This window comes from Pan troglodytes, chromosome 5 (assembly GCF_028858775.2).
Source record: "Pan troglodytes isolate AG18354 chromosome 5, NHGRI_mPanTro3-v2.0_pri, whole genome shotgun sequence".
Lineage (NCBI taxonomy): Eukaryota > Metazoa > Chordata > Mammalia > Primates > Hominidae > Pan > Pan troglodytes.
Window position 1 is genome coordinate 16,917,534 of NC_072403.2, and position 27,708 is coordinate 16,945,241.

The following is a 27,708-nucleotide window of genomic DNA, read 5'->3' on the forward strand; positions in this document are numbered from 1 at the left end:
AAGCCCATTTCAGAGGGAATGGCCCAGGCAGATGCTCTGAGATTAAGTATATTAATATACTTAGTATATTCTAAGAATTTAGGGAAGGCCCCAAGAGAAGGAGCAAGGGCAGAGTACATAAGATGAAGTCAGGAAGGGTGTGGGTGTGGATGGTGGGGGTGACCCAGGACCTTACAGGCCATGGTAAGGAGTTTGGATTTTATTCCAATTGCAATGAATGGGTAGTAGTCAAAGGACTATTTTCAAAGGCATGTATGTTTCAGGTTGGGGAATTGGATGATATGGGCAGTAGAGAAGGATCTGGAAGGATTGCTCATGGCTTGGATGTGACAGGTGGGAAAAGGCAGGATCAAGGGCAGCTTCTAGGTTTGGGGCTTAAGCAGCTGGGTGCAAACCACTGTCACTTAAGGAGGTGGAGGAGATTGGGAAAGGTCCAGTTGATTGGCCGGGGAAGGATGAGGATGGATATGAAAGGTGAGATTCAGGACATGCATTCCATATGTGATTTCAGCATCTGAATGGCATTGTCATGTAGGTAACTGGATATCTGAGACTGAAGCTCATGGCTGGGGGCTGGACATAGACTGGATAAGTTGACCTAGGGACTCAGTATAGGGAGGAAGCCCAGGACAGCATTCTTGGGCTACTCCAGTGTGTTGAAGTCAGGTAGGGGAGATGAAGCCAGCAAGAGGATGAGAAGGAGTGACTAATGAGATAATCGGGCCATCACCCCCAGGCCTTTTGGCTAAGATCAAGTGTGGAGATAACTGGGCTGGGGGAAGGCGGTTACCGAGGATCAGAGTTTGCATGTATTTATGTACTTGCCTGCGAAGTAAGAGGTCTAGATTCTAAATGGATGTTCTAGAAATGTCAGCTGGGTTTATTTCTGTGTGGTGATATTTAAAGTAAATTTAATTTCTATCTTAGGCCATTCTGTGCTTTTACAACTTATTGAAAGATAGGAGGTTGGGCATGGTGGCTCACACCTGTAATCCCGGCACTTTGGGAGGCCGAGGCAGGCAGATCATGAGGTCAGGAGATCGAGACCATCCTGGCTAACATGGTGAAACCCCATCCCTACTAAAAATACAAAAAATTAGCTGGGTGTGGTGGCACGAGGCTGTAGTCCAAGCTACTTGGGAAGCTGAGGCAGGAGAATCGCTTGAACCTGGGAGGCAGAGGTTGCAGTGAGCCGAGATCGTGCCACTGCATTCCGGCCTGGGCAACAGAGTGAGACTCTGTCTCAAAAAAAAGAAAGAAAGAAAGAAAGAAAGAAAGAAAGATAGGAGTTACTTTTGTGTAACAAACAACATAAAAGTTTATAAAGAGTTGAATTTTTTGCTCTCCCTAGCCTTTCCTCTTATCCATGATCCAGAGATAACCACCTCTTGATAGTTGGGAGTATATTCTTCCAAAGATTATTGTGATGCTTACACAAGAATATATACAAATATTTACACATGTATACTTATATATGTTTTTGTTTTTGTTTTTTTGAGAAGGAGTTTCGCTCTTGTTGCCCAGGCTGTAGTGCAGTGGCACGATCTTAGCTCACTGCACCTCCTCCTCCGAGGTTCAAGCGATTCTCCTGCCTCAGCCTCTTGAGTCGCTGGGATTACAGGTGCCTCCCACCACACCCGGCTAATTTTTTATATTTTTAGTAGAGAGAGTGTGTCGCCATGTTGGCCAGGCTGGTCTTGAACTCCTCACCTCAGGTGATCCACCCACCTTGGCCTCCCAAAGTGCTGGGATTACAGGCATAAGCCACTGCGCCCAGCCTATAAATATGTATTAATGATATACTAAATATATATCATTAGTTCACTCAGCAATAAAAATAGGACTCGCCTCTTAGGCAGCAATACAAGATCTTATTTTTTAATAACTGCAAAATAGTTTATAAACATGCTATAACTTATATATTTTTCCCTATAATGGGCATCCGGTTATTTTTAATTATTATTCAAAAATTTGTAGTGAATATCTTTGTACACATACCTTGAATTACTTACATTATTGAGGAAAAAAATACTGTTTTCTTTTGAGGAAATAGCAATAACAACAAATCTCCAAATCAAAATAAGACTAAAAGAGGATATTTAAAAAAGACTAATCTGGGCTAAGAATATTGGAATAATTCCCAGCTCCAATAGAGAATTGGATTAAATGTGAACTAAATGTGCATGTTACATTTGGTCACAAGTAACAGAAATTGGACTCTGGCGGCTAAACCAAATAGGGCTTTTACTTTTTTCCCTGTGAAGAGCAGCAGCGTAGTCCAGGGCTGGTGGTACAGCAGCTTTAAGTAGTCATTAGGGACCTGGGTTCTTTGAGCTTTTTGCTTTACCGTTCTTTTTGTGACTTGGGAATTTTATAATCACAGCATGGCTGTTGTACCTCTAGGTATCTTTTCTACACCCCAGGCAGGAAGAAGGAGTTGAGTAAAACTAAAAGGTAAAAGATGTATGCCAACATCCTCCTCTCTTTCGCTTTTTATTTATTTAGTCTATTTTGAGATGAGGCCTTGCTATGTTGCCCAGGCTGGTCTTGAACTCCTGGGCTCAACTTATCCTCCTGTCTCAGCCTCCCAAAATGCTGAGATTATAGGCGTCTGCCACCGTGCCCAGCTTCCTCCCCACTTTTTAAAATCAGGGAAACAGTTTTCCTGGAAGCCCAAGCTGATAGATTTTATCTGCATCATAGTGGCCAGAACTAGGTCACATGGCTCACCCTAGTTGCAAGGGAATCTGGAGAGGTGAAAATTTGACTGAGTGTGTCACAGCACTCCCCAAAAGTGGGGGCTTCTGTTAATAAGGAAACAGGGGAGAATAGGTGTTAGATAGGTAACTAGTCATGTCTGTCATGCCTGAATTAAATTACACATGCTGCACACAGAAAAAAATGGAGAAATAACTTATATCGCTCAGGTGATTCTGCCATTCTTCTCAGTAGGCATGTGCCCTGGAGTTTGGGTGGGATGGGAGAATCTATTCCCTCAGTTGATATCAGCTCCTACCAACCTCTTATTTATGAGCATCTAATTGGGCTGATAGGTGGGGCATGGTGGCTCACGCCTGTAATCCCAGCACTTTAGGAAGCCGAGGTGGGCGGATCACCTGAGGTGAGGAGTTTGAGACCAGCCTGGCCAATGTGGCGAAACCCCGTCTCTACTAAAAATACGAAAATTAGCTGGGCATGATGTTGCACGCCTGTAATTCCAGCTACTCAGGAAACTGAGGCAGGAGAATCACTTGAACCAGGAAGCAGAGGTTGCAGTAAGCCAAGATTGTGCCACTGCACTCCAGCCTTGCGACAGAGTGAGACTCCATCTCAAAATAATAATAATAATAGGGCTGATTGCCAATCTGGTTATTAACAACATGTAGTTTTCCTAGTGTGGCCCCTAAAGCCAGGCCACCCACTTCATCTGGTGCTATAACAGAGAAAGAGCTGTCTTATCTCCAACATCCAACAAAATCACCTGTTAGGTTAAACTATCGAGAGATGGCAGGTACATCTTCAGAGTGGCATGTGTTGAAGAGATTTCTGAGGATAACCAGGCAGTTTCTGCCGAGGACACTGACATGAGCTTTTGACAACCATGTAAGATGCTTCACTGAATACCTGAGTTAGTGAGATGTAGCGGATAAAAAGGAATGATGCTCCTATTGGCTCACAGGGTTCTTAGGGACTAAGAGGAGGACAGTTCGGCCTTGACTAATTACTGCTCTCCTTTTCCTTTTCTGCCAGCCTGAGCTGCCTGAAGACGAAGAGAAAGAGCAAGGTTATTGTTGGCTCAGGCCTTGTTAGCCAGACTTCTGTGCTCTGTACGCAATTTCCTCCCCTCCAAACATCATCCCTGGGAACTGCTGAGTTCGGATAGAATATATGTTGGTAGTTTGCAATTGGGTTATTATCCATTTGTTCATAAAAATTAACCTTTTGTATTAAAATTTGGTCAGATAGTATTAATAGAAAGTTCAGGATGTTAAACAACTTGGAGTGGTGTTGCTTTTTTTTTTTTATAAAAGTAAAATGGACTTTTTTTTGTTTGAGAAATGTCTTCAAGTTTTGTGTGAATAAAACACTTTAGCAGCATCTGTATAAATACAATTTAATGTGTCTCTTGGAAGGAGAAATTTGAGTTGAAGATGATGAAGGTAGCTCAGGTAAAAATGGTGGCTTTACATTTGTTTTAATTGATTAATTAATTTTTTTTGAGACAGAGTCTCACTGTGTCACCCAGGCTGGAGTGCAGTGGCACGATCTCAGCTCACTGCCATGTCTGCCTCCCAAGTTCAAGCGATTCTCTGCCTCAGCCTCCCAAGTAGCTGGGATTATAGGCGTGTGCCACCACGGCTAGCTAATTTTTGTATTTTTAGTAGAGACGGGGTTTCACCATCTTGGCCAGGCCGATCTTGAACTCTGGGCCTCGTGATCCACCCACCTTGGCCTGCTGAAGTGCTGGGATTACTGACATGAGCCACCGTGCCCAGCCTGTGATATGTTTTGAAAATAAACTTATTAGGAGGTCTCATTTGATCTGCAAATATTCTCATTTCTCCAGCACTTCAACAAAAGTGTCACCTTTAGCAGGGGAGAAATATTCATCATGTTGTTATTAATTACTAAATGCTCTAGTGAAGTTTGAGTGGATGAAATTGCACATACAGGTAAGCATTTGAATTTATTTTGGAAAAATGAAGCCTACATAATTAAGGCCATCTACAAAGTAACTTTGTTCATGACTGGATAAGTGAAGTGAAAGACTGCAGACTGAATACTTTATTCATTATATAATAAAACTTAGTTACATTATGTAGGTTATTTATAGTTTAATTTGTCTAAAACAATGTTTATAATTCCAATTTTGCCATCTTTTATATAATTTTTTTTTTTTTGAGATGGAGTCTCTCTCATGTTGTCTAGTCTGGAGTGCAATGGCCCGATCTCGGCTCACTGCAACCTCCCACTCCCAGGTTCAAGTGATTCTCCTGCCTCAGCCTCCCGAGTAGCTGGGACTACAGGCGCACACCACCACGCCTGGCTAATTTTTGTATTTTTAGTAGAGACGGGGCTTCACCATCTTGGCCAGGCTGGTCTCAAACTCCTGACCGCAGGTGATCCGCCTGCCTTGGCCTCCCAAAGTGCTGGATTGCAGGCATGAGCCACCACACCCAGCCAAGAGCACTTATTTTTTAAGTCCAAAAAAACATGAATGAGGTTAACTAACTTCATTTCATTTAGGTATATCCAGTTCAGGGCTCACAGTTTCTCATGACCTGAGAGTATATGGATTTCAGTGCCATTACATGGACTGTCTTCATTGAAGTACATCTGAAGAATTTATATGACTTCCAGTACCTAGTGAGCATATATTTGAGCACTGTTCTCTACAAACCCTTGAGTAAGCTGACGTGGCAGATATTAGGATGGATACGATGCTATCTTAGCTGCAAAGAACTTAGTCTAGAGAGGACAGTAAGACACCCAGGTCACTGTAAATCAAGGCTCTATGTGACAAGTGCCAAAATGAAGTGTAAAGTGATCACCATCGGGATTATGAGGAGGTAGAAGTCATTTTTGTTGGGGTGGCAGGATGGCTTCCTGGAGGAGAGGTATCACTTGAAATAGATCTTGAAGGATGAAGTTTTTTTTTCTAGGATTAGGAAAGAGATGCTTTCATGAATATAAGAACAGAGAAGAAAAATGCAGAATTTGAGGCCATAATACTATGGAGTATTAGTGGGAATTAAATTTAGCTAGGCCCAAACTAAAGTGTCTTTACCAGCTTGATTAGAAGGACTTTATTCTGTAGGTGAGAAGAAGCCACTGAAGACGTCAGGAGCACAGTGGTTTTGGAAGATTAATCTGGTAGCAATATGAAGGCTGCATTCAGTACACTGTGGGAGGTTACTGTTACAATAAACGCCTCAACTAAAATAGGACTGGGAATGAAAAAGAGGGGACAGAGATGAGAGGCTATGGTAGGTGTAAGATTTAAAGAGCTAATTTTGAGGATGGGTCGATGGAAGTTGCAAAAACCATGAGCTTGAGATATTGGGGACATCTCTTTGGAAATACTAGAGAGGCTCTACTGCACACTGTCTTCTTCAGCGAATCCTTATAGCACTTCCTGTGTGCCATGTGCTGTGCTGGGTGCCAAGGATTCAATGTGATTTTGCCCCTGCCTGCAAGGAATGGCAGTCTAATGGGGAGACAGACATCAGTCCAACACTTACACAGAGAAACAGGAAAACAGCCTGGGGAGTGCTGTGCCAGGTGGTGTGTGAGCTCCCCTGGCCTGGAAAGGCAGGGCAGGGTGGCAGGATGCAGGAATCGATGTGCTTTTCCAGGCAACATGGAGAGAAGGCTGGACCAGGAGGCATCCTGGAGATGCTGACATCCAGCCCTTGGGGAAGAAGAGCAGCGTCAGCTTCCTCACCCTGACCCTGGGGACTGAGCCAGCCTTTGGGCCCATTCCCAGCCCTGCACTCAGGCTCCCTTCCTTTTTGACTCACTCGTAGCCGGGAACAGCCCTGTAGCTACCCCAGCAGACTCTGTTGCCATCTGTGGCCTCAGCCTCATTTGTCATTTTAAGTGTTCCTCTGTGCTCTGACCTTCCATCCTCCGAGCAGCTCCCCTGAGGATTTGCTTTGCCCTCAGGCAGCAGATGAACTCCTGGCTTTTGCACTTGGAACCTCAGCCAACCAGGCCTGCGTGAACCAACCTCCCCTCTTGACTCCTTCCCCAACCTTCTTCCTGTGACAGAGACCGAGGCCAGTTTTTTGCAGGGTTCAGGGCTCTAGTAGACTGCTTTCAGGGGGATTTGCTAGAGGCCATAGATGACTATAGGGAAGTGTCTTCTTTCCTGTATCGTATTTTTTATTGAACTCTATGGTTTTAAGAACTTTTTAAATTTTAGATTCGGGGGTATATGTGTAGGTTTGTTAAAGGGTATATTGTGTGATGCTGAGGTTTAGGCTTCTGTTGACCCTGTCACCCAGATAGTGAGCATAGTACCCAATAGGAAGGTTTTCAATTCCCCCGCCCCTGCCTTTTGGAGTCCCCAGTGTCAATTGTTCCCCTTTTATGTCCATGTGCACTCAAGGTTTAGCTGCCACATATAAGTGAGAACATGCGGTATTTGGTTTTCTGCCCCTGCATTAATTTGCTTAGGATAATGGCCTCCAGCTGCTTCCATGTCACTGCAAAGGATATGATTTCATCCTTTTTTTATGGCTGTGTAGTATTCCATGGTGTATATATACCACATTTTCTTTATCCAATCCACTGTTGATGGGCACGTGGGTTGATTCTGTGTCTTTGCTATTGTGGATAGTGCTGGATAAACATACAAATGCAGGTATCTTTTTGGTAGAACAATTTATTTTCCTTTGGGTAGATGATACCCAGTAGTGGGATTGCTGGGTTGAATGGTAATTCAGGTTTTCGTTCTTTGAGAAATCTCCAAACTGCTCTCCACAGGGGCTGAACTCATTTACATTCCCACCAACAGGGTATAAGCATTCCCTTTTCTCTGCAGTCTCGCCAGCATGTTGTTGTGGGCATTTTTCCCTGTGGTGACAAAAGCACCTGAAGCATCCCCCGCCCCTGCCCCATGAGCTGAGCAAGGGGCCGGCTTCTTCCTTACTGCTTCCTCCTCCTCCATCTCAGCTGCAGTCACTCAGATGCTCCTGAAAGTATTCAACACATAGCCCCTTAGCTCTTCCTCCCTTTCAGCAACTACCGTAACTGTTCCTTCACATCCCTAGTTCTTCAGAAGGATTTTCATGTGGCTTGCTTCATCATTGTTTTTCTTTGACTTCCCATTCATTCTAAAGCCCCCTGTAATTTGCCAACTGCCTCCCAAGGGCCAAATTCAGTGCCTTTCCCCCCCCTTCACTAGTTGCTCACCTTGCTGCCTTGCAGCGTTTTTCTCTGTTTAAATATTCTCTTTTTCCTTGGCTTCTGGGACACCACTTTCTTTGAAGTCTATTTGAACTCTTCACCCGTCAAAACTAACCTCAGGCATTACTTCCTTTAGGAATGTTTCTCTGGATATATATATATATATATATATATATATATATATTTTTTTTTTTTTTTTTTGAGAGGGAGTCTTACTCTGTTGCCCAGGCTGGAGTGCAGTGGCGTGATCTCGGCTCACTGCAACCTCTGCCTCCCAGGTTCAAGTGATTCTCCTGCCTCAGCCTGCCGAGTAACTGGGATTACAGGCATGGCCACCACGCCTGGCTAATTTTTGTAGTTTTGGTAGAGACGAGAATTCACCATGTTGGCCGGGCTGGTCTCAAACTCCTGACCTCAGGTGATCTGCCCATCTTGGTCTCCCACAGTGCTGGGATTACAGGCGTGTGCCACTGTGCCCGGCCTCAATACTTATTTTATAACTAAATGTTTATCTACTTTATTAGACTATGAACTCTGAGAACAGATATTTCATCTAGATCATTCTATATCCCTAACACGATACGTAGTGCTGGACAAGATTTGATGAATTTTTCGACTGAATATAACTATTTGCAGAGTTTATCAAACTCCATAGGTCTAAACTAGCTTGAAAAGAATAGGAGCTGGTTCTACATGAGCTGTCTTACGTACAGTGCTTCAGTCTCGGAGAAATCTGCAACATCTATCATTTGTTTCTAGGGCCACTGCCGGTAAGTCTGTGTTCATCTCCCTGTAAGTATATCATATGGGCCCAGGCGAAACTCTATATAGACTTTCTCCTTTTGTTGTTCAATGTATAGGCATCACAAATTCAAATGCCTTCAGGGGCCAGCCAGGTTAATAGGCTGAATAAAAAGGATGAGTGGGCCAGGTGCCGTGGCTCACACCTGTAATCCTAGCACTTTGGGAGGCTGAGGTGGGCAGATCATCTGAGGTCAGGAGTTCGAGACCAGCCTGGCCAACATGGCAAAACCCTCTTTATTGAAAAAAAAAAAAAAATTAGCCGGGAGTGGTGGCACATGCCTGTAATCCCAGCTACTCGGGAGGCTGAGGCAGAGGTTGCAGTGAGCTGAGATCACACCATTGCATTCCAACCTGGGCAACAGAGTGAGACTCTGTCTCAAAAAAAAAAAGAAAAAGAAAAAGGATGAGTGATGGTGATTGTGGCAACTACAAGAGAAAATGCCTATCTCAAGTCATCCAGGTAGCTATAGACCATGGCACATGCAACATCAAGGGATGTGTGACAAACTTCGCCTTCCTCAGCCTACCAAATGTGGTCACAGACACTTTCAGAACAGGCTCCCGGTGGGTTGCTCGTTAGATCCACAATGACCGCATTTACCAATTGCTCAATGAGGGTACGGATTATAGATTTCCTTGTCCTCTCAGTGTTATTCCAGTGTTCTGCAGTGCAATTGAAGATGGAAAAATGACCTACAAATCAATAGCTTTCAGTCTTTTTCCCCCTATGACTGAAAGTCAGGGAATCCTGAGGTGACTGTAGTTAGTCTCCTAGGAGTGATTATTTCCTTGCATACTCTGGAGAGAAACTCTTCCTTAAATATGGGAATGTAATTTGTCTTGGAAGAGAGCCTGCTGTAACAAAAACACATGCTGAATTTTTTCTTAGCATAAAGGAATTAAGAGGCTTATTGATGTGAACGCTTGTTGAATAAGCAGCTCTTTAAGTTTGTGACAACAGTTATTAGGCTTGCCATAGAGACATAGGATTTATCTTTTATTTTTAAACACAAAGTTTTATTAAGTTCCACCCACCATTTAAAATAACAAAGGGAAGGCTCCTCTAAAACGTTAACCTCCCACCCCAAACTCTAGCCCCCATTCAGATAGCTAAAATAAAGTCGTCTCCTATTCCCTCTTCTCCTCCTGCCCTTCCTTAAAATCTATCCTGTCCCACCTGTCACTATCCAGGAATTTAAGCAATTTTTAAATCAGACTTTGAGCACATCTTTTGTAGTTTTCTTTAGGATCTGTGTCTCATTATACTTAATATCACATTCAAAACTCGACTCTCTACACTGACAAAATGCTAACCTGTGGTCCTGCCCCTCGCCTCAACTCTCCCAGGCATCCTCACAGTCAGGCCTCACTCACCTGCATCTCCTCCCGAGCTGAGCTGACCACCTCTCTCCCCATGCAGGTGCTCTGTGAATTGTATCCTGGGTTTCAGGGCATTGCACGATGTCGTTCCTGCCTAAAAATTTCTCCTCAAACAAATCTAGTGCTCCTCCCTAGGTGGCTTTATATAGCAATTTATTTATTATCGTCTTTATATCCTCTGCTAATCTTACATTTTTCTAGTGAATGGCCATTTTTGAAACAGCTTAACTTGGTATATGAATACAATGTAAAGGTAATGATATAATCCATTGCTCACTGAAACAAGAGAAGAATTAAATGTCTAAAATTCATGGCTAAAATAATGCCTTATTGTAAAAATAACTCCCAAGTGATAGGTCATTTGGAATTCCATGCAGGCATACATTTTAACTGCTTTGAACCAAATAGAATTCGCAACATGCATTTAATGTAAAAATCAATTTATTATACAACAATCATAGATAATGCTTTTTATCTACAAAGAAAAATGGCTTCTGCAGCCTCCCTGTCTACTCCATTCATGATACTATGTTCTTAAGATATAATTACTTTCAAAGGAAAACAAAGCGATATCCATATTTTCCAAACAAGGAAGCCCCCAGAAACATTCACAAACGATATGGAAATATTGGAAAGAACTCAAATGGACTCCTAGATACAAAAGGCTGTTCTGCCCATCACAGTAAACACTGTTTTGCCTTAAAATAAAAATAATAAAATATTTCTCAAATGCAGGGGTGAGGACTTTACCCTGTAACATGCCTAAGTGGTTCAATATATAATTTTGATGGCTTGACAATTGCTATGTTTAATTCCATTCAGTTAACATTCCATTTTGTTAGTTTAAAAAATTGGGGGAATTATTAATAGATATGCTTTACAGCATTTAAGTATTTTCATTCCCATGGGTCAGAGGAAATTTGGGAGAAAACATTCTCCATTTTTTCTTTAATAGATTATAGAAATATTAATTTTTCAATAGTTTTAGAAAAATCACATTAAAATAAGCATTTTGGTTTTTTGAAGTTACAACACTTAATGACAGGTTAAAATGTTTACCTGATTTATTTTTTGTGGCTAAGATTTCATAACTATTTTTTTAATTAGCCCTTGAATGGTTTAAGGCTATAAGTGTTTTATGAAGCATCTCTTGAATTGAAGACCAAATTGGAAATACACATCATGAATGAAACCTCTCTCTAGTCACTGGCATTAGTTTGAAAGTATAAGCTACCCACATTTTTCACTTTCATCAGAGAGGTTTCAAGCTGCCTTGTACTTAAAGCTGCTTGACTTTGTCTGCTGAAGGACAGCTCCCTCCTTGCCATACAGATATGAAGCCCAGGAAAACATCCAGAGTGGCAGGTATGCTGTGCACTGAGACCTTAGGGCCTCACTGGCACGTAAGAATAAGCTGAATGTGATGACCAGTGAGCATATTAGACCAGTCTGTCTTCTAAGTCTCATTTTTACCTGGAACGCACTTTGGTAAGAGATTTCAGCCTATATTTGAGATCTAAACTGAACTAGGGTCCAGTTTCTCCAAAGGGCTTTCTCCTTGGTCCAACTTGTGTTTTGTCACAGAGGAGCCGTAACAGTCATGCTTGAAGCTAGCCCTTGTTTTAAAATAAATTGCTGGGAGAGAACAAGACAGTACAGTTATAAGGTGATGCAAGATGGAAGCGGTGATGAAGCACCCTAGAGCAAGTCAGCTTCAGAAAATGATTTAGAAAGATAAATGTAAGAGTCAGGGGCATCACACAGGAGACATCTGTTCAACAGAAATGGGTCGGCCGCAGTGAAGGGAAGGAAGCAGGTGCAGTGCATCACCCTAGAGACTATCCTAAGCATTAGGCACCTTCCAAAAAATATGCCCAAATCCTCAGAGGGGCAGTTTACATGAAATAAAAGTACAATTTTTTTAACAGGAGAAAGTTTAAAACTAGAGCTCAGGGGGGAAAAAAAAGCCGAGAGAGAAAGGCACTCTGGACGCTAATGAGTGGGGACGGTGGTGGAAATGCCTTTCTGGTGTGCCTGTATTTGATGTCAGTGTCAGGACCTAAAAACTTATTTAAAAAAATAAGGTAGGAGAGAAGATGAAGTGACTTCATCGAAGCTAACAAGTTTTATTTTATAGGGTATAAATTAATCTTCAAAAAAATCTTCAGAAAATATTCTTTGTTTCCATTCTTGGTAGAGTTTAGTAGTAAGTAACAGTCCTGCACTTATGGAGACAGGAAATACTCATTAATACTTTTGTCTGCTTTTGTGCTTGCTTCTCAGTAGAGATCGCATATACCTGAGCAGGGAACAGGAGTGCTGAGTTTGCCAAACTGGCATTTTTTATCGTGGCTCATGACCGGCCCACGGCTCAGTGCTGGAATCTTTCCAAGCTACTCCATCTTTTTCCTCCCAGCTTCAAAAACTTAAATAACCTGCGAAGAGTGACAACAGGTATCTGAGGTAATATTCACAAGTAGGCTCACAAAAAAGAGTTGACGAATTCAGTGCCTATTTTGCTCCCATCACTCTGCTAGTTCTGCTAGTTCTGATTTATACATATTCCAGCAGCATGCATGTTCAAAGAAAAAGGTCGGAGTGGACTCCAGTGCTTGCTCAGAAAGGAAACAGGCAGCCAGATTTGTACACTGCTCGTGGTGTGGAGCATGGCATCTGTATAACCTAGGCTGACTGGCACAAGAGGAGACATGAACAGATAAATGATTAGGGAAACAGAGGAACAATCCTATCCAAAGCCCCTGAATTATGAAAATCTTGCAGAAGCATTTTTTTCTCCTTAGAATAACTAATATTTAAAATAAAAGAAATACCAATTTCATTACCATATCACTAAATTTAGAATCAGGAGTGGTTGTGGGAATCTGATAGACAAGACTCTGGCTTACAGAAAGAGAAGTTTTGCTAGATTTTTCTATCTTCTGTGTATTTTCTATCTTCTGTGTATGATCCCATTTTAATATTTTCTGGGGTTGATTGCTAAAGGAACAAATGGAATGATTATGCACTGGCATTATTGCTTAATATAGATTAGAACATACCCTGTATTTAGAATATAATTAACATTTTGTTGTAAACATTTTAATCTGAACAAAACCCTTTTTATTTGGAGACTCTCTGTGAGAAACAATGCTCCACGTTTCCTGGCCGTGTATGCGTATAAGGCGTTATAAGGACAGCTTCTGGCAAAAGGTTCAGTCTGTGGGAGGGAGGGAGAGAGAAGCTGCACCAGTTCTGAGGTCCTCGGAGGTCAGCATCACCTCAATGCTGATCAAAGCATTCAGTTAACAGATTAACCTAATAGCAATATATTAATACATTCTGGGTACAAATGATTTATGAACTCAAAAGAAATTAGTTTATCCTAAAACATGTAACCTTCAATTCAGTCTTTGCTTTAAAACAAGCGAATCTGTTAGGCTAGTATATGTGCTTTTTCTGTTACTCATTTTTATTGTGCTTTCTTGTTCATCACTCCATTTGCTGCAGTGAAGTAGGCTTTGGAAAAACCATTCTTCACTTCTTTCCCTGCAGGTGGCTCTTGCATATCTTTCTTCATTGGCTTTTTTCGGTATGTCTGTTGGATGTGTATATTTTGAAGAGAAAAATAAAAAGATTATTTAATAAGACCTTGTCTTTAACAGTGCATATAGTTAAAACAGTATGTGATTTTGTTGGGCGCAGGATTTTCTGTTTTTGTCTTTTTGGGACAGAGTTTCGATCTGTCACCCAGGCTGGAGTGCAATGGCACGATCCCTGTTCACTGCAACCTCCGCCTCCCAGGTTCAAGTGATTCTCCTGCCTCAGCCTCCCAAGTAGCTGGGACTACAGGTGCACACCACCATGCCCGGCTAATTTATGTATTTTTAGTAGAGATGGGGTTTCATCATGTTGCCCAGGCTTGTCTTGAACTCCTGACCTCAGATGATCCACCCGCCTCGGCCTCCCAAAGTACTAAGATTACAGGCGTGAGCCACTGCGCCCAGTTGGGCACTGGATTTTCTAATAAGATTTCATGTTTATATATATATATATTTTTTATTTTATTATTATTATACTTTAAGTTTTAGGGAACATGTGCACAATGTGCAGGTTAGTTACATATGTATACATGTGCCATGCTGGTGTGCTGCACCCATTAACTCGTCATTTAGCATTAGGTATATCTCCTAAAGCTATCCCTCCCCCCTCCCCCCACCCCACAACAGTCCCCAGAATGTGATGTTCCCCTTCCTGTGTCCATGTGTTCTCATTGTTCAATTCCCACCTATGAGTGAGAAGATGCTGTGTTTGGTTTTTTGTTCTTGTGATAGTTTACTGAGAATGAGGATTTCCAATTTCATCCATGTCCCTACAAAGGACATGAACTCATCATTTTTTATGGCTGCATAGTATTCCATGCTGTATATGTGCCAAATTTTCTTAATCCAGTCTATCATTGTTGGACATTTGGGTTGGTTCCAAGTCTTTGCTATTGTGAATAGTGCTGCAGTAAACATACGTGTGCATGTGTCTTTATAGCAGCATGATTTATAGTCCTTTGGGTATATACCCAGTAATGGGATGGCTGGGTCAAATGGTATTTCTAGTTCTAGATCCCTGAGGAATCGCCACACTGACTTCCACAAGGGTTGAACTAGTTTACAGTCCCACCAACAGTGTAAAAGTGTTCCTATTTCTCCACATCCTCTCCAGCACCTGTTGTTTCCTGACTTTTTAATGATTGCCATTCTAACTGGTGTGAGATGGTATCTCATTGTGGTTTTGATTTGCATTTCTCTAATGGCCAGTGATGGTGAGCATTTTTTCATGTGTTTTTTTTGGCTGCATAAATGTCTTCTTTTGAGAAGTGTCTGTTCATGTCCTTTGCCCACTTTTTGATGGGGTTTTTTTCTTGTAAATTTGTTTGAGTTCATTGTAGATTCTGGATATTAGCTCTTTGTCAGATGAGTAGGTTGTGAAAATTTTCTCCCATTTTGTAGGTTGCCTGTTCACTCTGATGGTAGTTTCTTTTGCTGTGCAGAAGCTCTTTAGTTTAATGAGATCCCATTTGTCAATTTTGGCTTTTGTTGCCATTGCTTTTGGTGTTTTAGACATGAAGTCCTTGCCCATGCCTATGTCCTGAATGGTAATGCCTAGGTTTTCTTCTAGGATTTTTATGGTTTTAGGTCTAACGTTTAAGTCTTTAATCCATCTTGAAGTAATTTTTGTATAAGGTGTAAGGAAGGGATCCAGTTTCAGCTTTCTACATATGGCTAGCCAGTTTTCCCAGCACCATTTATTAAATAGGGAATCCTTTCCCCATTGCTTGTTTTTCTCAGGTTTGTCAAAGATCAGATAGTTGTAGATATGCAGCATTATTTCTGAGGGCTCTGTTCTGTTCCATTGATGTATATCTCTGTTTTGGTAACAGTACCATGCTGTTTTGGTTACTGTAGCCTTGTAGTATAGTTTGAAGTCAGGTAGAATGATGCCTCCAACTTTGTTCTTTTGGCTTAGGATTGACTTGGTGATGCAGGCTCTTTTTTGGTGCCATATGAACTTTAAAGTAGTTTTTTCCAATTCTGTGAAGAAAGTCATTGGTAGCTTGATGGGGATGGCATTGAATCTATAAATTACCTTGGGCAGTATGGCCATTTTCACAATATTGATTCTTCCTACCCATGAGCATGGAATGTTCTTCCATTTGTTTGTATCCTTTTTTATTTCATTGAGCAGTGGTTTGTAGTTCTCCTTGAAGAGGTCCTTCACGTCCCTTGTAAGTTGGATTCCTAGGTATCTTATTCTCTTTGAAGCAATTGTGAATGGGAGTTCACTCATGATTTGGCTCTCTGTTTGTCTGTTATTGGTGTATAAGAATGCTTGTGATTTTTGTACATTGATTTTGTATCCTGAGACTTTGCTGAAGTTGCTTATCAGCTTAAGGAGATTTTGGGCTGAGACATGGGGTTTTCTAGATATACAATCATGTCACCTGCAAACAGGGACAGTTTGACTTCCTCTTTTCCTAATTGAATACCCTTTATTTCCTTCTCCTGCCTAATTGCCCTGGCCAGAACTTCCAACACTGTGTTGAATAAGAGTGGTGAGAGAGGGCATCCCTGTCTTATGCCAGTTTTCAAAGGGAATGCTTCCAGTTTTTGCCCATTCAGTATGATATTGGCTGTGGGTTTGTCATAGACAGCTCTTATTATTTTGAGATACGTCCCATCAATACCTAATTTACTGAGAGTTTTTAGCATGAAGGGTTGTTGAATTTTGTCAAGGGCCTTTTCTGCATCTATTGAGATAATAATGTGGTTTTTGTCTTTGGTTCTGTTTATATGCTGGATTACATTTATTGATTTGCATATATTGAACCAGCCTTGCATCCCAGGGATGAAGCCCACTTGGTCATGGTGGATAAGCTTTTTGATGTGCTGCTGGATTCGGTTTGCCAGTATTTTATTGAGGATTTTTGCATCAATGTTCATCAAGGATATTGGTCTAAAATTCTCTTTTTTGGTTGTGTCTCTGCCCGGCTTTGGTATCATGATGATGCTGGCCTCATAAAATGAGTTAGGGAGGATTCCCTCTTTTTCTGTTGATTGGAATAGTTTCAGAAGGAATGGTACCAGTTCCTCCTTGTACCTCTGGTAGAATTCGGCTGTGAATCCATCTGGTCCTGGACTCTTTTTGGTTGGTAAGCTATTGATTATTGCCACAATTTCAGAGCCTGTTACTGGTCTATTCAGAGATTCAGCTTCTTCCTGGTTTAGTCTTGGGAGGGTGTATGTGTCGAGGAACTCATCCATTTCTTCTAGATTTTCCAGTTTATTTGCGTAGAGGTGTTTGCAGTATTCTCTGATGATAGTTTGTATTTCTGTGGGATCGGTGGTGATATCCCCTTTATCATTTTTTATTGCATCTATTTGATTCTTCTCTCTTTTCTTGTTTATTAGTCTTGCTAGCGGTCTATCAATTTTGTTGATCCTTTCAAAAAACCAGCTCCTGGATTCATTAATTTTTTGAAGGGTTTTTTGTGTCTCTATTTCCTTCAGTTCTGCTCTGATTTTAGTTATTTCTTGCCTTCTGCTAGCTTTTGAATGTGTTTGCTCTTGCTCTTCTAGTTCTTTTCATTGTGATGTTAGGGTGTCAATTTTGGATCTTTCCTGCTTTCTCTTGTGGGCATTTAGTACTATAAATTTCCCTCTACACACTGCTTTGAATGTGTCCCAAAGATTCTGGTATGTTGTGTCTTTGTTCTTATTGGTTTCAAAGAACATCTTTCTTTATTTCTGCCTAGATTTCATGTTTATAATATCATTTTTAAACTTCTGGTTAAAGATTAAAAATAGAGTAAAGACCAAAACAAATGCATGTATTTCAATGACTATTAGAGGTCACGATTTGTATATTCTGGGGTTAGCAAAGTATTCTGCATTAGTTGCTCACTTGGAAAGATAAAACTTTTAAAAATAATTCAAGTGGAAAAAGTGCTGTTATTTTAAAATACCAATACCTGGGATTCTGGCTTGATCTAGTTTTTGGCATATCCTTCCTATTCTGACAAAATACCTGATCTCGCATCTCATTTTCACTTTTTTTTTTTTAAAGCAATAGTATTAACAAGGATCCAAACTTAAATTATATGCTTGACTTCAGAACTAAGATGCAGTTTGAACCAGCATGTAGGGCTAAGGCTTTGAATGCCATTACCTACTCTTGCTGGGCTATACGCTTCTCTTTAGTCTTCAACACGAGGTACCAAAATCACTCCCTTAGCTTCCCTTTAACACTTAGCGTTTATTGGGGAGGTGGGGGCAGGGGTTTGCACACCCACACATAGCTTTGTTTGGTCTCATCATTGATTATTTCTTTGGAAATCTTCAAAGGAAACCTTTATCTCTTAAAACAGCCTAGTCCAATTTCAGAAATACAAGACCTGAAAAGCTGTCAAAATTCAGTTTCCACTGTTCCACACTGTATAAAACCACTATGGGGACGTGCGTGGTGGTTCACACCTGTAATCCCAGCACTCTGGGAGGCCAAGGTGGGCGGATCACCTGAGGTCAGGAGTTCAAGACCAGCCTGACCAACATGGAGAAACCCCGTCTCTACTAAAAATACAAAATTAGCCAGGCGTGGTGGCACACGCCTGTAATCCCAGCTACTTGGGAGGCTGAGGCAGGAGAATCACTTGAACCCAGGAAGCAGAGGTTGTGCTGAGCCAAGACTGTGCCACTGCACTCCAGCCTGGGCAATAAGAGCAAAACTCTGTTTCAAAAAAATAAAAATAAAAACCACTATGGGTTAACTTTCAGCAAGTGCAAACTAAAAAATAAAGCACTTCTTATTAGTCTGAAAAAAAATACATTTGAATACAATTTCAAACAAATAGTTTTGAATATAAATGTACTTTTTTTTAAAACTAAGCTTTCCATTTTCCCAGCCTACAAAAGAGAGCAATTTAAAATCTACATCCACCTGAGGCCTCTTCTCTGTTATAGCTTTCATCCGTTCTTGTACAACAGAGTGGCTTTGAAATTGCATTTCGAAGCTGTCTTCCATTTAAATTGTTAATTAAAAAGAAAATGACACTTGATAAAGAAGTCAGTGTGACCTTTCCATCCTGGTTTGCCTTAAAGGAATTTTTTTCCAAATAAACAGTGAGTCTGCAACATCAGGGTAGCTGATAAGGAACCAATTTTTAAACGTGAAATTCAATAAATTAAAAACATTGAAGAAGCCCTTGCTTTGCTCCATTCACATTTCCTGGATCTGTCTTACTATACACGTTTTTAACTTTCAGATGTCAGACTTTGGTAGCATGGTACAAATACATACTGCAAATTGAGAACTGTATATATAATCCAATGATATTTTTGATAAAACCTTATGTGCATGCATTGAAAAATGTTTTTAAAAATGCCCACTAGATTATTAACTGTGGTTACCCTTTGAGGAGGAGGGTGTGGAGAGAGGAGTTGGGAGTGCAAATTTCACTTTGTGTATCTGCTACCTGAATTTATCAACAAGCATGTGCTACTATAATATTTAATCAGTAAAATTAAACAAATATATAATGTAAAAGTGCATGATCTAGGCTGGGCATAGTGGCTCACACCTATAATCCCAGCACTTTGGGAAGCCAAGGCAGGCAGATCACCTGAGGTCAGGAGTTCAAGACCAGCCTGGCCAACATGGTGAAACCCCATCTGTACTAAAAATACAAAAATTAGCGGGGCCTCTAATCCCAACTACTTGGGAGGCTGAGGCAGGAGAATCACTTGAACCCGGAAGGTGGAGGTTGCAATGAGCTGAGATCATGCCACTGCACTCCAGCCTGGGCAATAAGAGCGAAACTCTGTCTCCCCAAAAAAAAAAAAAAAAAAAGTGCCAATCGATTACATTTTACTGCTGAATATTTACATTCCACGTACCTGAACGTAAAAATTTAAGAAGAGGATGACTAACGTCAGCATATAAGATGACTGGAAGATGAGACAACCGAAGGGGAAGCCACACGGTTTCACGACGGCGCTCATGGTGTGCGTGATGGTGAGCACGAACTGCACCTGGGGACGGCAGAGAGGGCATCTCTGTGAGCGAGCCACACAGACACTGCGGCCAAGCTTGATCAATTCAGAAATCAACTCCTAGGACTCTTGGAATTATGTAGGAACAAAACAAAGCTGCTGAAGCAGCCCCCTCATCCAGAAATCTTATTTGAAATTAGTATGTGAAATTGCCCATGATTTCCTCATGGAAAAGTCGCAGTTAAAATTATTTAGACAAAAAGGATTTAACTTACACATTAATTTGAAAAGTATTCATCTACATTTCAAAGCAAGGAACTTTCCATTATAAGCTAATAGCATGCACAAAGGGCATTTCAACACAAAAAGTTTAATTCTTAAAAGGCCAATTTTGGAAAAAAAATGGGCAGCCTCATCACACATAAAAAGCCCTCTGACTTCTAAGATTTCTATTTCCTTTCCCCATCCATGAGCCACATGGAGAAAAGCTAAAAGAAGGGACAACATACCAGCTGAGCCTGTGTGAGATATTTCTTCCACCAAAGATACTTATGCATAGATGGAAACACAGAAAGTCCATAGTAGGAGTACATAAGAATGTGGATAAAACTGTTCAGTGTTGGTCCAAAGAAACCTATAAAAGTACAGTATAAAAATCACTATTCTTCCAGGAAGGACTGCTCATTCTTCTTTGTCAAGTGAGATTCTCTCTCTGCATGGTAATTGAAAATGAGTAGCACATATGACATGATCATATAACAAAATCCACACTAATAAATTCCCCAATTACTGTGCCAGTTCTAGGATTCACCAAAAACTCCATGATAGAAGGACTAGCCTGGGATGGTTTTTCAGAATGCCCCCCACACAGGGGAACACCTTATCTACGAGGTTTTACTGTCTCTTTAACTGTCACTACTATCAGCTACTGAGGGAGGAAAAGAAATACTAGCTTAAAGCTGCTGGCAGAATTCCTCTGAAATAGAATTGTCTTTGCTTTTTAGCTAAACCTTTGATAAGACATATTGACGTAGAAAGAGCCTTTTGTACATGGCTGAACAGGGTGCTAGAGAGACAAAATATATTGCTTTCATAATTAAGTAAATAAATTCTGCCTGAAAGACACTTAGGGACCGGGAGGTGCTGGAGAAAGAATAAAGGAGACAGAGAAGGCTGGAGTGGCGGAGAAACTGGCCAGCGAGACCTTCCCAGTGATTGGCCATTGCAGAGACTTTTAGGATGAGGGATGTCTAAAATCCAGGCCCCTGCCATCAACCTCATGAAACGTCTCTGTAACTGCCTCCACCATAGGTGAATGAGGCTTCAGGAAACCATGGAGAAAGGGTCATGTACCATGCTGGGTCAGCTAAGCACTGAAAGGATTTAGCTGCAAGAGGTGAGATGCCACAGATGCATCACTTGTTGGAAATAAGGAAACTCAGTGTTGTGAGGATTTCATCAGTACATGAAAGTGCTTAGAACAATGCTTGGCACAAAGTGAATGCTCTTCAGCTGTCAGCCGGGGATCCAGATGGCTGTTCTGCGAGCTGTCCTGTGGTGGGAGGGATTGTGGCATTAGAGGGCCATTTATTGGCTATGTCCCCTTGGAGACACTGATTTGACTGTAAATTTTTATTTTCTTACCTGGAAAATAGGTATAATAATAATAACTAGCTCTTAAGTTTGGGATGAAATTAACTGAGATAATATATGAATTAAAAAGCACTGCACATATGCTGGCTAATAAATCAATTTAAATTCTCTAGCCTGGTTCTTTAATCCTAGATTAGTGATCTGGATAGCTAAATGCAAATTAATAAATAAGAAACAAAAGGTACAACAGCATGCATAGAGTAAATTCTCAACCAATACTGGCTGAAATAAACTGTTATGGCACTTGAATTTATATGAAAACACAAACAGAGTTTCAGACTACCAAGCAGCATAGTATTAGTGGTATTTCCTTACCTACATGACTTTTCATTTCCATCAATTAATGAACCATGAGTAGTTGTTGCTTATGTTTGACTCCTGTGGAAATACAGCACCTTCCACAGTCACCATTTCACTGTGATACAGATTAAGGCATTTCAAAAAATTGAAAGTCTGCTCTGGTAGGTCAAAGTATCATTTTTCTAATATTCTTAAGCAGAAATTGTCACAGTATTTACAGGACTATGTCTGTACACAGTGATGATTTGGGTTTTAGATGCTTAGTGATTTGTAATGAAACTTGACAATCATAAAAATACTTAACCTTGGTAATTCTCCTCTAATATTGATTATAGTTGTCCTTCCTTAATAACTAAACTCAAGAAATGGATGTCTACCCATCTAGAAGGACAGAGATCAATTCTTTCTTTCTTCCCCCTGCACTCACAGCAATTTCCTCCCTCACTCTAGTGTTCATTTGTACCTTCACAGTCACTGATACTCCAAATATCCCTGGGCACTTTTTTCCCTAATATCATCTCTACAAGATCCTAAATCCTGGAACAAAGTCATCTTGACTGAAGTTTTACATGTTCTGATTTTTCATATAGTATTTCTAAATTCTTGAGAACAAGACAGTATCAAATAGAGAGTACTGTTCCCTATAGCTCAGTGCATCTCAAACTGTAGGTCATAACTGACCCATTAGTGAATGGTGAAGTCAATGCAGTGAGAATTGTCATCAACTCTTTGTAAAACAGGATTAAAAAATATATACAGTACATCATATAGAGCCAGGGTAAATACTGTTTCATAAAATATCATACAAAACAGAGAAATATGAATGAGGGCCAGGCATAGTAGCTCACACCTGTAATCCTAGCACTTTAGGAGGCTAAGGGGGGAGGATTGCTTGAGCCCAGGAGTTCAAGACCAGTCTGGGCAACACAGACCCTGTGTCTACACTTTTTTAAAAAATAAAAGTGTGCTTTATTATGAAGAAAATTTAAATATAACCAACAATACTGAAAATAATGTAAATGGCATTTATAGCCTTGGTCAAAATTCTTTATTAAACAGGCATTTGTTTGCCGTTCCATGAATAGTTAACAATTAGTTTATGCAACAAAATAGGTAACTTGAAAAAGTGAGTAAGAATACAGAATTATGAACCAGGAATTGGGTTCTTTTGTGTTTTTTCTTGTTTAACAGACACGGCTTTTAAAATAAAATCTGAAATATAAAGCAAGTCATCTTCAGGTAGAGAGCTCTCTTTTCCTACAAGGAGGTTTTGCAAAAATGTTAAACAGTGTTCTAAAATGTGGCTGAAGTTATGCTTTACATACTTTAACTTCTTATATATACATTATCCAATTAACATAACCACATTTTCATATACAAGTGGGACCATAAACATTAATAAGACTACAACACTAGCACAGAGTAATTTTACCCATGTATATATTTTCATTTGAAACCTGTTTCCCAAAATGAAATCACTCATTTAAAAGCAAACAACTGGTTGGAATTAATGTCTCTAGACATGGGTCATGGGGCCTAGAAATCATGTAAGAGTATATTGCTTTGGTTGAATATAATTAATCTCATGTCTACACTTTTTTGTTTTGTTTTGTTTTTTGAGACAGAATCTGGCTGTGTCTCCCAGGCTGGAGTGCAGTGGCGTGATCTCAGCTCACTGCAACCTCTGCCTCCCGGGCTCAAGCCATCCTCCCACCTCAGCCTCCCGAGGAGCTGGTGGTATTACAAGTGCACGTCACCACGCCCAACTAATTTTTTTTTTTTTTTTTTTGGTAGAGATGGGATTTTGCCATGTTGCCCAGGCTGGTCTTTAACTCCTGAGCTCAAGCGATTCGCCTGCCTTGGCCTCCTAAAGTGCTAGGATTACAGGCGTGAGCCACTATGCCCAGCCCTACCAAAAAAAAAAAATAGCTGGGCATGGTGGTATATGTGTGTAGTCAGTTAACTAGGAAGATGGCTTGAGCCCAGGAGGTTAAGGCTGCGGTGAGCTATGACTACACCACTGCATTCCAGCCTGGGCAGAAGAATGAGACCCTGTCTTTCTTAAAAAAATAAAAAAAGAAGGGCCAGGTGCAGTGGCCCACGCCTGTAATCCCACCACTTTAGGAGGCTGAGGCGGGTGGATTGCCTGAGATCAGAAGTTCGAGACCAGCCTGGCCAACATAGTGAAACCCTGTCTCTACTAAAAATACAAAAAATTAGCCGGGCGTGGTGGTGGGCGCCTGTAATCCCAGCTACTCAGGAGGTTGAGGCAGGAAAATCGCTTGAACCCAGGAGGTGGAGGTTGCAGTGAGGTGAGATCGTGCCACTGCACTACAGCCTGGGCAACAGGAGTGAAATTCCATCTCAAAAAAAAGCAAAAAGAAAAGGAACAAATATGAATGAGTGCACTGGGTTGTGATATAAAATGTATTTCTTATTGTAATTGTTTTTTAAAAATGGAAAATCTGGTAGGTCATTCAGAGATGTAACCTTAACTTTTCAGAATGTGAAAACAAGAAACCCTAAAAGCTGAAATGCCTCGATCTGTTTCACGGGGAAGTGGTGACTGTGGAAGGTGATGTATTTCCACAGGAGTCAAAACAGCGCCCGGGATTGGAGTGAAGCAGCTCCCGCTGGGGTATGTGCCTCTGACCATGGGACATATGATGTGTGGAAAAGAAAACAGTTTTAAATTTAAGGTTCGGCCCAGATTTTGCCTGTATCAAAGACCAGACACTAGAATACATGGCCCCTGGCAGACATGGGCATCCTGCTGTGGCGAGGCCGGCGCTCTAGGCCTCCCTTCATGCTCTCCTGATCTGCATGCGATGCTTAATACAAGACAGCACCAGTGGTCTCTAAGAGCCATTCCTCAAAATGGAAAAATTAACAAAATAACTTACTTTGTCCACAAGGTATCCAGTTCAAGACACACCACCAGATGTTAAACATAGAAGCATGATGATATACATGAAGAAAAGTAATCTGACTCGTTTTTTTCCGCAAAACGAAGAAAATCGTGTCCAGGAACTCTACTGATTTGGAGAAGTAGTACCACCAAAGCACCTTGGCTACCTATAGAAATTTGTAAAGGGGAGAAAAGGGTGAGAAATGGCAGTGTTCCTGGTGCTGCCCCACTGCTCGGCCTTCTGCCTGCTGCCTGTGCTTTCCTGCTGTTTCTTTCTCACTGCTGAAAAGGCAGCTCACCTGGTGTCCTTGTCTCCAGTTTCTCCTTATTTCAAGCAATCCACCCACCTCTAGTGAGAGATGAGTTATTTTTCCAGAACACATGTGTGATCACATTCCTCCTCTGCATCCGCAGAACCAAGTTCATGACTCCTGGCTTGAACCCAGGATCTCCCATGGGCTTGGGTGGCTGCTGTTCCCACCAGTCTCCTGCAAGCTCCCCACCACGGTGTCCTGTGTGCTGGAACAGTGGCCTGCTTACTCCTCCTCCAGCAATGAAAACTCTTCTCTCTGCTCCCAGCACTCCTTTCCTACTTCAGGTCTGGCATATTCTTTAATATTCCTCTTAAATGCCACCTTTTCTCTGGAACTTCACCCAGCCCTTTCCTTTCTCAGGCTGAACTGCTGCTTCATTTGTATTCAAATTACTTTAACTGTGGCTCCATAATCAATAGCCATAATAGGGTGTAGCTAGTGTTACGAATCTATCAATAGATTGCAAATCACTCAAAGGCAGAAACTGTCACTCACATTTGCTCAGGGCCTAGCACTCAACAGGAGGTCATTATTGTTTGTTACATTAAATTATAACTTTCCTCTGCTTTTCTAAAGTATGTTTGTTTTTTGTCTCTTAGACTGTCCAAGGGCAGTCTATGGCTACATTTTTTGTGTCTTTTCCTCAGATGACTAGATTAAAAATCAAGATGTTATTGATCCTTGCTAATGGTGGGAGGTCATGCTAACACATCCTTTCCCTCCTAAGGCCCTCAAGTCAGTCTCATCTATAGGGAGACATTTCTTTAGTTAAAGGCACTGTGTTTTTACCACTAACATTAAACATAAGATATTTTTAAAGACATTACATAATAGGAATCTTGAAATTAAAATATCATGCTCTACTGTCTACTTCCCAAGAAGACCATCATAAGGTACGGCCGCAACCATCTTAATGTCTGATGAGATAATTAACCTTTAGAAATATTAAACTACAAATAAATATAAAACAACCTTTAGAGAACTGTATGGTATCCCAAAATGCACTGGTTTGTGGTAATGCATTAGAAATAAAATGGGTGCAGAGAAATCACTATATCTTACTTTATTTGTATTGCAGTTTTGAAGACGTTTTTAAAATGTCCCACTTTGGGAGGCCAAGGTGGGTGGATCACGCGGTCAGGAGATAAAGACCATCCTGGCTAACAAGGTGAAACCTCGTCTCCACTAAAAATACAAAAAAATTAGTTGGGTGTGGTGGTGGGCACCTGTAGTCCCAGCTACTCAGGAGGCTGAGGCAGGAGAATGGTGTGAACCCAGGAGGCGGAGCTTGCAGTGAGCCGAGATCACGCCACTGCACTCCGGCCTGGGGGACAGAGTGAGACTCTGCCTCAAAAAAGAAAAAAAAAAAAATGCATCTTGACGGGGCGTGGAGGCTCACGCCTGTAATCCCAGCACTTTGGGAGGCTGAGGCAGGTGCATCACCTGAGGTAGGGAGGCCAAGGCAGGTGGATCACCTGAGGTCAGGAGTTCAAGACCAGCCTGGTTAACATGGTGAAACCCCGTCTCTATTAAAAATACAAAAATTAGCCAGGTGTGGTGGCGGGTGCCTGTAATCCTAGCTAATCGGGAGGCTGAGGCAGGAGAATCGCTTGAACCCAGGAGGCAGAGGTTGCAGTGAGCCGAGATGGCACCACTGCACTCCAGCCTGGGCAACAAGAGTGAAACTCTGTCTCAAAAAAAAGGTCCATCTTGATATTAAAAGATTTTAGTTAAATGGTTTTTACCATCTGTCTTAATAATATGTCATGTTTAGTTATAGAAAATTTCAAACATTCACTAATGCAGGGAGAATAAGTCAAATGAACACTCAGCATCCAATGCCGAAATTCAGAATTTTCAATATGATTCCAATCTAGTTTTTATCAATTCCACTTCCCACCATTTTGGGGGGCAGGGGAGTGGGAAGTATAGAATATTATAAGCAAATCTCAGGTATCACTTTATTTATAAATCCTTCTGATAGGGAGACTTTTTAACATAACCATGAAGTCATTATGTTGTCTATCAACTTAACAATTCTTTAGTATCTTCTCATGGCCCAATCCATGTTCAAATTTCTCCGTCTCAAAAATGTCTTTTTATAATTAGTTTAAATCACAATCCAAACAAGGTCCATCTTCCACTGGTTTGAAATGGTTTTTAAGTCTCTTCTAACCAATAACAGTTCTCTTTACTCCTCCCATTCTTTCATGTCTTTTATTTCTTAGAAAAACTAGATCCTTTATAAAGAATTTCTAATATTATAGGTTTGTATGATTGTTTCGTAGTATCATTTAACTTGTTTCTCTACACGTGCGTTTTGTTACTGGCAATTAGATTTACAGGCTTGATTAGACTCAGGTGTAATGTTTTTGGTACAAATACTTCAGAGGGTTCTGTCTACTTCCTACTGCCTCACATCAGGAGGTACGTAATTTCTGGCTGTTCCACTGATATTCAGACTGAACAGTGAGTTCAGATATTGAGTCCAGTCATTATGAAGTTTCTATTCAATTTTCACTGAATAGTTTTACCATCCACAGGTGATTGCTGTTAGATCCATGATATAGTTTAGATGTGTCCCCTCCAAATCTCATGTTGAAATGTCATCCCCAATGTCGGAGGTGGGGCCTTGGTGGGAGGTGTTTGTTTGGGTCACGGTGGCAGATCCCTCATGAATGGCTTGGTGCCCCTCCTGTGGTGAGTTACTGTAAGATCTAATTGTTTGAAAGAGTCTGGGACCTCCTTGTGCCTTGCTCCCTCTTTTGCCATGTGACATGCCTGCTCCCCCTTCACCTTCCACCATGATTATAGGCTTCTTGAGGGCCTCATAAGAAGTAGATACCAGCACCATGCTTTCCATACAGCCTGCAGTACCATGAGCCAAAATGAAACTCTATAA

General features: G+C 41.1%; 2 protein-coding genes across 5 annotated transcripts in view; one reads left to right on the forward strand and one right to left on the reverse strand.

Annotated features, from left to right (window-relative positions):
- SYCP2L (synaptonemal complex protein 2 like) overlaps positions 1–4,098 on the forward strand; it is an 87,394-nt gene extending 83,296 nt beyond the window's left edge. Inside the window, exon 30 of the mRNA XM_054685588.2 lies at positions 3,751–4,098. The gene's annotated coding sequence lies outside the window, so the exon portion shown is untranslated. The remainder of the gene's footprint in view (positions 1–3,750) is intronic.
- Positions 4,099–10,518: 6,420 nt separating this feature from the next.
- Positions 10,519–27,708, reverse strand: part of ELOVL2 (ELOVL fatty acid elongase 2) — a 63,895-nt gene continuing 46,705 nt past the window's right edge. For all 4 annotated transcript variants that reach the window (XM_009450495.5, XM_001175069.6, XM_016954898.4 and 1 more), the window contains 4 exons: positions 24,488–24,659; positions 20,141–20,265; positions 19,536–19,670; positions 10,519–13,690 (listed from right to left, as the gene is read on the reverse strand). In XM_009450495.5, the coding sequence (XP_009448770.1) occupies positions 13,565–13,690; positions 19,536–19,670; positions 20,141–20,265; positions 24,488–24,659 (558 nt within the window). In that variant the 3' untranslated portion in view covers positions 10,519–13,564. The remainder of the gene's footprint in view (positions 13,691–19,535; positions 19,671–20,140; positions 20,266–24,487; positions 24,660–27,708) is intronic.